This window comes from Mesitornis unicolor, unplaced genomic scaffold, assembly GCF_000695765.1.
Source record: "Mesitornis unicolor isolate BGI_N332 unplaced genomic scaffold, ASM69576v1 scaffold14294, whole genome shotgun sequence".
NCBI classification, from domain to species: domain Eukaryota; kingdom Metazoa; phylum Chordata; class Aves; order Mesitornithiformes; family Mesitornithidae; genus Mesitornis; species Mesitornis unicolor.
Window position 1 is genome coordinate 13,748 of NW_010179603.1, and position 12,128 is coordinate 25,875.

General features: G+C 46.8%; 1 protein-coding gene across 1 annotated transcript in view; it reads left to right on the forward strand.

The window, feature by feature from the left end:
• Positions 1-2,549, forward strand: part of PIDD1 (p53-induced death domain protein 1) — a 14,237-nt gene extending 11,688 nt beyond the window's left edge. Inside the window, exons 13-15 of the mRNA XM_010182847.1 lie at positions 287-394; positions 1,339-1,544; positions 2,312-2,549. Coding sequence (XP_010181149.1) covers positions 287-394; positions 1,339-1,544; positions 2,312-2,549 — 552 coding nt within the window. The remainder of the gene's footprint in view (positions 1-286; positions 395-1,338; positions 1,545-2,311) is intronic.
• Positions 2,550-12,128: the final 9,579 nt, after the last annotated feature.

Sequence of the window (12,128 nt, forward strand, 5' to 3'; positions counted from 1 at the left end):
AAAGCCTGAATAAACAAGAAATGTAGTCTAGAAGGATCACTCATCACTTAGCTCTCTACCTTACATTCCTGCCATTAACTCATGGGGTGTTAGCAGTGAGTCCAGCCTTTATGGCAGAACCTCAGTGCTCCTCCCAGTCGCACTTAATTGAGAGGCCATATTTATGGACTGAGGATAGATGAGAAATGCTCAATTCATTCTTTCCCAGACAGAAAAAACATGGTGTAAACAGGCTTGGCCACTGTGCTTGAATCTGAGCCTCACTGCATGCTTTCTGTTTGCAAAGGTCTCTTTCTACCGAGGGGCAGTTCCAGAGAGCATCCCTGAAGATGCCAGCAGGAGAAGGAAAGGACCAGACTCCCTCTGGCTTGCCACTCTGCCTATCAAACTGCCTGTGAGTTATCCCCTACAGAAAAACTAATCTAGATGGGCTAAGAGCATGGCCTTCCTGCTCAGCTAATTTTGTCTTCCTCCATGAGAGTGGATGCCATGAATGACTGGAAGAAACAGCTGCCCAACTATGTAGTGGTGGAGGTTTCCCACTTCCCACGAGCTCTTCTGAAAAGAGAAACGTGAATGGCTGGGAGTGGCCTCCATCTCTCCTGTTCATCTTGCCTGTCAAGCACAGGCTTGTTGGATGGGTGGCTAGAGAGGGTGGATCCTTTGAATGCATGAGGGATGTAGAACGGGAGGAAGTCTGTGGTAATTAAGAGAAGTGTCTGTTTTGTTTATAAATTTGTTAGTCACACAGCTCATGCAGCAGAAAAAAAGAAAGGTCTAGGATAAGAGAGGTGGGCTGGTTTTGAATACAGGCATTAGGTATTCTGGTGTGAGCCACTGGCCTTTAAAGGCTGGGCTTTATGTTACACTGAGAAGTGCAACTTTTCTTTATGGAATTTAACTGATCTTTGAGACGCTTACAACAGTAAATGCCTTTGTAGGTTAAATGCTTCCCTTCAGATCATGTGCCATTGCTTTCCAGCACCTGCAACCTCAACTACAAATCTAGACTAAGTGCTCTCTTACCACTGAGATAAATACGCTTTGGGGCAATGGTTCATTGAAAAATGCTCTGTAAAGGCAAGAAGGAAGTTTCCAGTGTGAGCTATGATTGTGAACACTCTGATTCGGTATTTTTCAAAGGCAGTGAGCATTGATGGTCATTGCCAGTGTGACTGCTCCTTGCTTCTTACAGCCTGACTCTTCAGCCTCAAGATCTTCCTTCCTCCCTGGTCAGAGGAAGGAAATTGCAGTGTGGAGACTGAATGGCCAGACACTGTTCTCTATAAAACAAATTTGTTTGACATGTTCTCTCTCTCTCTCTTCTCTGGGACACAGCGATTGAAATCCCGCTGGGGTGAGAGCCGTGGTCTCCTGAATGGCTGCTTCTTCCCTCCCTTGAACCTGGGCAATGCTGAGACAGGCTACCTGACACAGGCAAACCTGCTGGGCATTGCCAGGCGTGTGGGAGCTGACTGGCAGACCATCGGCCTGAACCTGGGCTTGACGTATCAGCAGATTGAGCGCATAGGATACAATAACAGGTAAGACAGGACACAGCGATCAGCCGTGATGCATGATATCTATCTATCTGTCTGTCTGTCTGTCTATCTATCTGTGTATCTATCCATCCATCCATCCATCCATCTATGCATCTATCTGCAGTTTAATAGTATAAATTAATGCTGGTTGAAAGTTTACCCAGTGGAATTGTTTCACTGGATAAAAGATGGGTTGAGCAATGGTTCTTCTCAAAACATTACCTTTTTATGGAAAACTGAATATTTTCTCTTGCCTTTATAAAACAAAGCTTTGTGTTTGAAGAACAAAATTGGGAAATAGCAAACCTGATGAGCTTTGTAGTTCAGATGAGTCACATTCCTGTTTTGTTCTGTGATCTGGATTCCTGGCCAGACTCCATCTCTGAACAATGAGCAGTGGTTTATGGCATTAATTGTGAATATCATCTTTATTCAAAAAGAACTTGTGGTACATCATGGGACATGCAGTCTGACCAAAAGCAGAGCAGTAGAAGGGAATGAGACTAAACTCTTCCTGTGAGGAATTTACATTCAAAAGCAGAATACTTTCCTTTGATACTTCCATTAGGAAAAAAATTCCTAGAGGTGTTTTAATGTAGGAACTGCAACTCCCATATGGTGGGTGGGAAAAAGGCAGACCCACTGAGAGCTTTGTGCGTCTGGATGGCTTCTTTGGAGTTCCAGTCATGGGCTAGGACTCAGGTAAAGCCTCTTTGGGTTGCCTGGCAGGAGAGTGTGTTGATTACTTCTGTACTTCCTCCTTTCTTCAGAGAGGACCTTGATAAGCAGATCCTGGACATGCTTTTCTCATGGGCTCAGCAAAACTCAGAAGATCCTGACTGTGTGAGCAAATTGATTACAGCCATGAAGGAGAGTGGCCGCCAGGACATTGCTGATGAAGTCGAAACCATCATTGAGCTGGGACGGCAAAAATACAGAGAGTCCATCCGCCGAGTGGGCTTGGAGCAAGAGAGCAGCACTGAGGACTCTGCCATAGCTATGATGTAGCACCTGGCAGAAAGAACTGGGTTTCGTATGGGGTCCCTCTCTACATACCCGGAGTGATAACGTCTTGGGGCTGCTCCCACCTCACGGGTCCGTGGCTTCCCGAGGAGCTGGATGTCAATTTATGTATGCACAGACTACTGAGCTTACTTGGGTCTGTATTCACATGGCACTTCTGCCAATCCCAGGCACTTTAGAGAGTGGTTATGAACTTTTTCTGTACTTCCACTTCTTGGTCTTGAGTTTTAGATTTCAGAAACATGGAAAAATTCAGAGACTGAAGTGTTTGTCAGTTGAGTAGTGGCTAAAGTAGCCTTCAATGAATTAATACTCATGTTATGTATATTTATTTATAACTTATTCCTGAAAGTGTGCGGCTGGAAACACTTGGTGTGAACATTTGAGTTTGTTTGTGCTCCAGTGCTCGATGGGAAAGTGAAGGTGCAGTTGTGTGATGAAGGCCTGTGGTGCACTGGGGACTGTTCGGCTGTTTCTGTTAATGATGAAAATGTGAAATGTGTTCCCATTAATTATTTTTTTTTATTTTCTGCCAAATCTCTTCCACTTCCCTCAAGCCCAAAACAAAACCTAAGTATTTGTGGGGAAAGAAAAGAAACTGATTTCTAGCAAAATTGTTCTTGTGTTTTGAACACAAAAAAAGCTATTTTGAACAAATAAAATTTCACATTGTCCCTGGACAGCCAGGGCACCTGCCAGGCTTCTTAGATGAGGCCTACCTGCTGCTGGCCTTTGAGACAGTTCAAGTTTGATTTTACAAATAAGTAAAAGTCCATAAGCCCGCTGTTCTGGGCGAGACTCATGTAAGTGAAAGGAGAATTTCCCTTGCAGTTTCGAAGGGATATTCCTCACACCTTCTCAGTGAAATACGCCTGTGGAGTAGCGAAGGTGTGCCCCCTCATGAGGTTGGTGAAAAGCATGACTTACATTTGCATTTTAAAAACTAGTCTGACCAGCTGTGAGATAGGCACTGCTGTGGGATTGGCATGAATTATGCTGAGCTAACCTCCCAGTTTTGCAGTCTGCACTTACTGTGAAAGGCTGGAAGTGTTCATTGCTTTTTGACTGCTCAGTCATTGACTGCTGAGGTGCTCTTCTCTTCCTGTTCCCCATCTCATAATGGGCCTCAACTAATGGTCCACTAATGACAGTGGGAAATTTAATGCAAGCTTCCTGAAGGACTGCACTCATCTAGGTAAATTCAGCTCTTTCAAGACAGGTTTAGATTCAGAATATCCTACTCTTTAAGCAATACTTAGTGAGCTGTTCTCTGTCTGAAAAGCAAAAGTCTGTATAAATATGTCAGGTTGCAACACCCAGAGTCAACCTGCATCTACAGGTCTGAGAAATCCTGGTGTTTTCTTCTGCCTGGGAAGGATCATCTGTGGTTTCCCTGGTGCTGTGTTTCAGACCAGCCGTCAGTACTGTGGAAAGGAGGCTTAAAATCATTCTGCTTTTTTTGGGTTTTTTTAAGGCCATTCTAACATCTCAGGCCACAGAATGGCTGGTGTCCAGTCCAGAGCACTGGACAAGGGCTTGCAGACTTGAGTTGTCACCCTGGGCCTAAGGGACTTCCTGAGATCTGATTTTGTATGCCATGCTACCCCTCAAGTCTCATCTTGGGTTCAAGTCAGCAGTTCTCTTCTGCATGTATGTTTTCTCCAGCAGTCTGCGTCGTGTGTTCTTGTCTGTAATTCTGATGTGTACCAACAAGGTATTTGTTCTATCCTCTAGTTTTGGAGAGATGCATTTGGGCATATTTCTCTCCCTGGGAATAAAATAAGCACTGAACTATTTCACCGTGTGGTCTGCTAATCTGTAAATGCCTCAAGTTGTCAGACACGGTCAAGGCCCTTTAAACCTGCTGGTAGCCACAAGTGAGCTTGGCCATGCTGCACAGAAATGAGAGAAGTGCTCTTGCTTGGGTAGTGCTGGCTGCAAAGTGCGAGGCAGACTGCATCCAAGGTGATGGTGTCCCCGTAGCTTGGCTTTGCTGCAGTGAGGTTAGCCAGGAAATAACAACATTCGGGGCATGGATTTGAGTAGCTGAGCATATGACAAGGGCTCGGGTGGAGCAGGTCTAGGGAGCAAGAAGGCCAGAGGGGACAGTGTGTGGGCTTAGCGTGGCCTCTGGCGAAGGTGCAGGAGGCTTTTGGCTAGGCAAAACCAGGTTAAGGAAGTCTGCAGGTAGCGTAAGGAAGCATCCACTGTTGCAACAAAACGAGGCTAGGCTGTGCTTAGCTTTCTGTTTGTGATGGCCAGGCAACAGCTGAGTTAGGCAATGCTGAAATAAGGACTGGGTAGGCTGGACTCTCTGGAGAGCTTATCTAGGCATCGGCAGAGCTACAGCTCTTCCAGACAACAGACAAATTGGGCTAGGAGAGAGGGACGTTAGGTGTTTAGGTTACTATGGGCATGGGCTACAACCAGGTCAGGTGGCAGGGGACGCCAAACCATAGACAGTATCATCAGTAGAACAGCCCTTCAGGATTTGGGCCAGTGAGTTAAGGATAGTTAAGTGACGACCCCAGACAAGTATTGCTATGTCTGGTCTTTCACTGCTGAGTGGCAGCTGCTGGGCTGGACCACCTCACTGGCATCTGGTTTTCTCCTTGCAGTGACACCAAAGCAAGAAGCCGGCTGAGGATACAGAGGTGCTGGAGGGACACGAGGGCAACCGTCTGACTGCTCTTCTGTTCAGCTGACTCAGCAGCAAATATTTAAGCTGGATGAGAGTCAATGGAAAGCATGTTATTTTCAGATGTGCTGTCTTTATCGATAATCTCTTTGAGGCACAGTAACTCCTTCGTAAGCCTGGAGTTGCTATGGCCAGAAAATGCTAATTACAGTTGCAGTAGACCCCAAACCAACATGGCATTTATCTTTTTGATCAAAAGATTGCTTTCCTTTCTGGCTTCTTCCATGAATTCATCATATGCTGGAGTACTCTCTTTTCTGTTCCAGCTATCTGGCTATTGGGCACCCTACAGTGTCCTACTGATGATCTGACAGATTTTGTGGACACAAATCCTGATGCATCCAAAACTCCCCCAAATAAATCTAAACTGGGAAACACCTCCTTACAAAAAAGAATAAAAATAAAAGGAAAAATAAAGGGATACATTGCTCAGGAGTGGGAACATTTTTTCTCCTCCTTTTTTGACTGTAACATCTATATATCTTTAACTCTCATAATTAAACCATTTTCTACTTCATAAACTTGCAGATCTCCAGCAGGATGACCAAGTGGCCCTGGCAGGTGAACAGTGTGTTTCCCACACACCACCCTTCGTTTCCAGGTTCTGCTCACCACAACAGTCCTCTAGCTGCTAGCAGACAGATTCAGGTAAGATGCTTCCAGCCCCTGCAAAGATTAATAAAAGACATTACTGAGAAACAAAAGCCCTGGCAATGCTCATATCGGTTTATTTAATGCAAAGCCTGACAATATTCTGCAGGGGGTTAAACTGTTTACACAGTCCTGACAGTCAAATGCTGTATAATTCCCAGTAAAAGACCTGAAGGATATACAAAGGTGGGAGGGAGCCCATGGGGGCTGTTTTCAGTTTGTCTGTTCACTGTGGCCAAACAATACTGTAAAATTCAGTATATCCATAGGATTGCTCTGGTAAGGGAAAGGAGAAACCTGTGGTGCACTGGGGACTGGGTGGCTCAGCCATGAACCTACTGATCTTGATACAAAACTGGAGGAGCATTAGAAGATACCCTGCCGGTTCGTAAGATTTTCTGCTGTTTGGTGTCCATGCAGTGTCCATACTCGAAAGCGTCATGCTGCTGTTGCTTTTAAAAGGGAAAGGAAATCTGATGGTCCCTAAATACACAGTTTTCCCCTACAAAGGAGGATCACAGCATGTTTGCAGCCATTAAAGCCAAGAGTACCTTTCACTGGGAAAGGTGTGGGGCTGTTTTTCAGACATTGGTGCCAGAGCCCCAGCCCAGGGCTGCCTTGAAGTGAGCCCACAATACTTACCAGTTGTATGTTGTTAAAATGAAGAAAATAGCCTTTCCTACAGTTAAGCATGTGCCCATAAAATAAACTGTTCTTAAAGCACTATTCTGTAAATCTGTGTGGCTTGAAAATCCACAGGGTGAGTTTGATGCTTGTTCCAGTTCTCAGCTACCTTGAAGGAACTCAGTGACTGAGAAGAGATGAAACCAGATAGGTACCACGATGATGGAAAATTTAGCCTCTACCCTTTCTGCCTCACAGCAGATCTGTAGGTTGAACCCATGCAGAAGGTTGCTTTGGAAGGCTGGGACTAAGTTCCTTCTGCCTGGTTTGCTGAGTGAACACCAGTGCAGTTCTTGTCTTTTCCAGACAGGAGATAGTGAAACTGGAAAATGTGCAAGAGGCAGGAAAGATGCTCGGAGATGAGCACTACAGAGTCTTTTAAATTCTTTTTATGGCAGAATATCACATCTCCTGGGAAAGGATGAAGACGGTTGCCATCCACTGTTTCTCCACTAGGTGGCACCAATTGAAATTATCCAACATCTGCAAATAAGCAAGAGGTACCTTTTATCCCCAAGTGTGCATAGTTCTAACGCTGACTCACTGTTGTGAGATGTTTGTGGCCAAATTATAAATACTGTGTTCAGAAAGTAATTGGTTAAATTGGTGGGGAAAAGATCCTCTAAAAAGCGAACGAGCCCAGAAAGCTGAACGCATTCCCACATGGAAGGAGTGAGATTGGGTCTGCCTTTCTCAGGCAGGAGATGAATAAGACAACAGCAACAGAGTATGTGGAGAAACCAAGCAGGCAGAGGAGGCAGATCAGACATCTCTACTTGCTTTCTCTAGAAAGGTAAGACAGTTACAAGTCTTCCTCCTGCTGACGCTGTAGCTGCTCTGTGGATACGGGGAGACCACACTTGCATGGGATGAAGGTGGCTGTTTCCTGGACCCTTCCTCAGAGCCATGTGGCTGAGCTTCACTCCTGGATTGAGAATTTCAGTGGTGACCCGTAACAGAACAGGCAGAACTGTGCAAAGGGAGACAGGATTTCCACCCTGAACATGTTAAGCTTGAGAACATCCACTCTGCCTTGTTTTCACTGCATCTCAGCAGAGAGCTGCAGCTGGAGGTATCTCCAGGCATCTCCTGGCTGGGCACACAAAGTCCTACGCACTGGGTCGTTGCTCCCATGCACTGGGTCACCAGACGGAGCCACATCTTAGGGCAGGCCCCGTGTGGCCGTCAGATGCTAGGTCACAGAAGGCTACCAGGGATTATAGATCAGTCACAGGGGATACAGGACAGCCTCACATGTTGGGAAGAAGTTGAGCAGGTCTAATTTAGCTAACGGACCATGAGAGCTTGAGGGGTGCTGTCAGTGGACATTCAGTGAGGAACCTGGGGAAAAGAGCAAGCTAATAGTCCTCATATTTTAGTTGCTCAAGCTGCTGTAAGTTTTCAGGCTTTCACTACCCCATTTGCCCTCTGCTTGAACCAGCAAGGGTAAACCTTGGTATTTCTAATAAAAACACAAATAGCTTGAGAAATTTTTGTAAGGAAAGAGAGTGATGTTCTGTAAATCTGATGCCACCTGTGCCTGGTGGGATGCTGTGGGGCAATTTCTCCCTGGTATGAGGGGGTAAGCCCTGCTGAAAAGCTCCTGTGGCAACAGGCGGCTACAGCTGCGGGCTCCCTGCCAGCGGCTGTACCCAGAGCGGGATCTGGAGGCTGATCTCGCAGCCAAGACAGCGCCATTTGTCGGCACTCAATAAACAGAAGTGCCTTGCTGTTTTATCCAGGAGATAAGCGGGCATGACATTGCTTTCCCTTGCACGCTCTGTGCTGAACATGGGAGCCGGCGTTGGCCGCCAAAGGAGCCGGGGCACTGCTGCCGTGGGACACGCTGCGGGCAGGCATGCGGGAACAGGGGCTGCTGGGTGTCAGGCAGCCTCGAGGCCAGAGCCCCATGGGTGCTAGGCACGGTGAGATGTTGGTGCTTACTAGAGGCTGCAAGCCCTGTGGGACATGCTGCAGGAGCCAGGCCATTTTGCGAGCCAGCTCATGACACATCACCCATTAGCACTTCAGGGGCAATGCTGTGGCTCTAAAAGTCCCTTAAAAGGGGAAAAAAATTCTACTTTTGTGCCTTTTTGGCTTCTTGATAATCAGTGATGGAAGCCTGAGAGCTTCTTGCTTAGGTTTTGGTTTGGGTTGGTTTTTGGCTGGTTTTGGTTTTGGAGACTAACATTGCTGAGCCTTGATTTCCCTGCTTTTGCTGGAGAAAAGTGACTGGAGACTTTTCTGGTGGGAACTGAGGGACACTTGTGTGCCTTGAACATCAGGGACTTTCCTTCCTTTCTTTATTAGGCATTTGAATCAAATAGCTACTGAGAAGATGTCTGCTGCCTCCTTCCAAAGACCAGTGGCCAAAAGGGACAGCCAGACCATGTTTGTTCACTTGTGTGGTTTTGCAACCTTGAGCTCTCAGGAGAACAGATCCAGGGTTGGGGTAGAGCTGTCCCTTTCCCACACCCCTTCTACTCTCTAGCTGCATCCACATGCCCTCTCACTTCTGTAATGTCAAGCATCCACACATAAAATGACAGCAGACCTGCTGGGTCAGTGGTTTCTGGGCGATTTCTGGCATCCAAGCCAATGGCCAGCTGGGAATCTTCCTTTTGTTCATAACGTTTGGCTGTACTCTCAGCAGTTGGATGCTGGATGCCTCTCCTATCACCTCTGTGCTGTCACCTTTGGCAGTGTATTCTGTGGCCTCAATGGAGAATGAGATCAGGCTCGGCTGAGATTGATTTTTTCTGAAAACAATATTGATCAGTGCTAATTATATGTTACTGCCTCTTCAATCTTTATCAGTTAAATCATCTATGAGCGCTCAGGTAATCATGTCCAGGATGGCCAGTGGCCAAGAGAGCAGTGACCAAGCTTGCCCATTTTGGCTTTTTTAAGTGTTGGTTTAATACTCACACTTATCAGGCTCTTGGAGATTTGTCCTAGTTTACTGGTACAGAAGTTTCGAGTTAGTTTTCTGTGGAAGAAATCTGCAATGCTCTATTTCATGGGAACAAAGTGATAAGACTTTGTTATAGCTTTCAGCTAATACCAGTATGTGATGCTCAAGGTCTTCAGCAGTCTTGAGATAAAGAGATGCAGAGGCTGGGGGAAGCAGAAAACCAGGGGAGTTGACCCCAAGCTGACCCCAGGCCGACCAATACGTACTATAAATGTCATATGTCCATACCATAAATGTCACATTCAGTATAAACTGGGGAGTTTGCTGGGGACGACCCCTCTTCCTTCTTCCCTCTTCCTTCATGGCTGACATCTTGAGAGAGACTTGTCTACTGTCCTACCCCTGAGGCCTACTCCCCCCAGTATTGCCTGAATAGAACTCTGTGTACTTTATATTAATACAATTATCAATATTAGTTTTTATTGTTATTATTTTATTAAATACATTCAATTTCAACCCACGGATCTCCTTTCCTTTTCCCAACTCCCCTTCCCAGGTGGGGAGGACTCATCAAATGGGAAAGGAAGCTGAAAAATGGGACCTCAGGAAAGCCTCTTTCTTTTCCAGCAGACTGAGCTTCACCTGTGTCCTTGGCAGGGCTAAAACAGCTCACGGCTTCCCTGGCAACCGGGCTGAAAGCAGTGCAGGATTTTGAGACTCATGCAGGGGGAGCTTTGTGACAAGCCAAGAATAAATCTGGTATAATATTCTCATGTGTGCCATGATGACGATGATGTTGCCTCATACAGGAGGTCCTGAGCTCTGCTCCTCACCTCGTATCAGACACAGACATTGCTGCTTTTGAAGCTCTATTATGTACCAAGCGGTTTTAAATCTCTCGTGTCTGTCAGAAGAAAAAATTTATGCCTGAGAGCAGAGGAAACCTTGACAACCTGGCACTCACTGAATGCAAACTTTCTTCCTCTACTTTTCTTATCCCCTCTCTTAGAGGCTGACGGAAGAAAGAGGTCCTTTGCACCATGCAGGTTACAGAGGGAAGTTGTTTTTATGCAGCAGAACCAAAAATAAAAATGGGTTACTGCAGTCCTCTTAAAACCTAGCACAAAGCCAGACAAAGCATTAACCTCTCCTTTGCCAGGGTACAGTACTGTCCTGCTAGCACATCTCTAGGATAGCACATTACAATAAATGATAAAATCTATCCCCCTCAATCCATGCAAAGTTCAGTTCAGCTTTTGTCTGAGTTGATACAGTGCAGCAAAATCTACCAAAGCCTTTGCAAAACAGGGTAGAGTGGGGACCTGCCACCAGCAAGGAAGGAGGTGGGAAGGAGTTTCACAGCGGGCGAGTGGGAAGGGGTGATCACAGCTTCTCTGTTCCCCAAACTGGGGGACCCACGTGTCAGCACCCACTGGTGATCTCCCAGTGATGTGGTAGAAACAAGGTTGGACAAACTATGCCAGTGGCTTCCTGCCCACAGCACTTGCGTTTTGCTCCTGTGATGGATGCTGATCCAATACACGCAAAAAAAATAGCCATGGTGCTCAAGTCTTCTTCCTTGGTCAGGCATCACTTTTCTGGAGTGAGCTTTGTCACCTCCTGTGCTGTGTCTTCTCATGCTTTGCCCAGCACAGGTTGAAAAGTGCACGGGCTACTCCCTTTTTCACCTTCATCCAACTCATCAGCATTGGCTCCTGATGCTTCACCAACCTCTGGTTTACATCTTCGTCTCACCTTGGGTTACAGTTCCCCGTGACAAGCAGCTTGTTTTCAGACGCGTGCACAGCTCTGAGGTTTCTGGACAGTTCATCAGGACTCCACAAAATTGACACTTCTCCCATGTACACAATGTCCTCATTAATCTGACACGCTCCACCATCCTTGTAGATGCTGTTCTCTGATCATTTCTGATTCATGGTATAGGCTGTGTATTTGTGCTCTGCTGGCTTTTGGTGCAGAGCTGGTAACCTGATGCTTGCTGCATCTGTTTTAGCATAGTGTTCACTGCGTGAGTGGTGAGGATGCTCTTACAGATGCATTCTCTTGGAGACCTTTCCCTCTTTCCTTGGTGGTGTCACACCCGTGGGCATCATCCCAAGAGGCACAGAGATCTGGCTGGCTACTGCTGTCCTCCCTGCCTTCTTGTTTAATTTCCAAATCCCACTGTAGGGGTCTCCGTGAATGCCTTTTTGTGAGGACTTGGGCTTCATTACGCTTCTGAAACCAGGATGGAGCCTATTAAAACTGAAAGCAATGTCCGTCTGTGGCCTGGAGGCCTTCCAGCAGGGCGCCAGGTGGCAGAGCATGGCGACCCAACTGATCACAACCGGCTTGGTCTTTATTTTGAAGGGTCATTATTTGGAAAGGAATGGCAGATTTATACTCTCCCCCCCATTTTCGCTTGTCCCGTTGTCCCACCTGTGTGCCACCTTGCCAGGTGGCTGCAAGATGGCTGACGAGTGGGGTGAGGGAGAGCGCCCTTCGCCCTGCTGGGGCGGTGAGGGGGTGTCTGCTGCCGGAGGAGACACCCCCCCGTTCGTCCCCGTGGCTCTCGTTGCCCTGAGACGCTGCGCCCCGGGGAGGGCCCACATCGGGG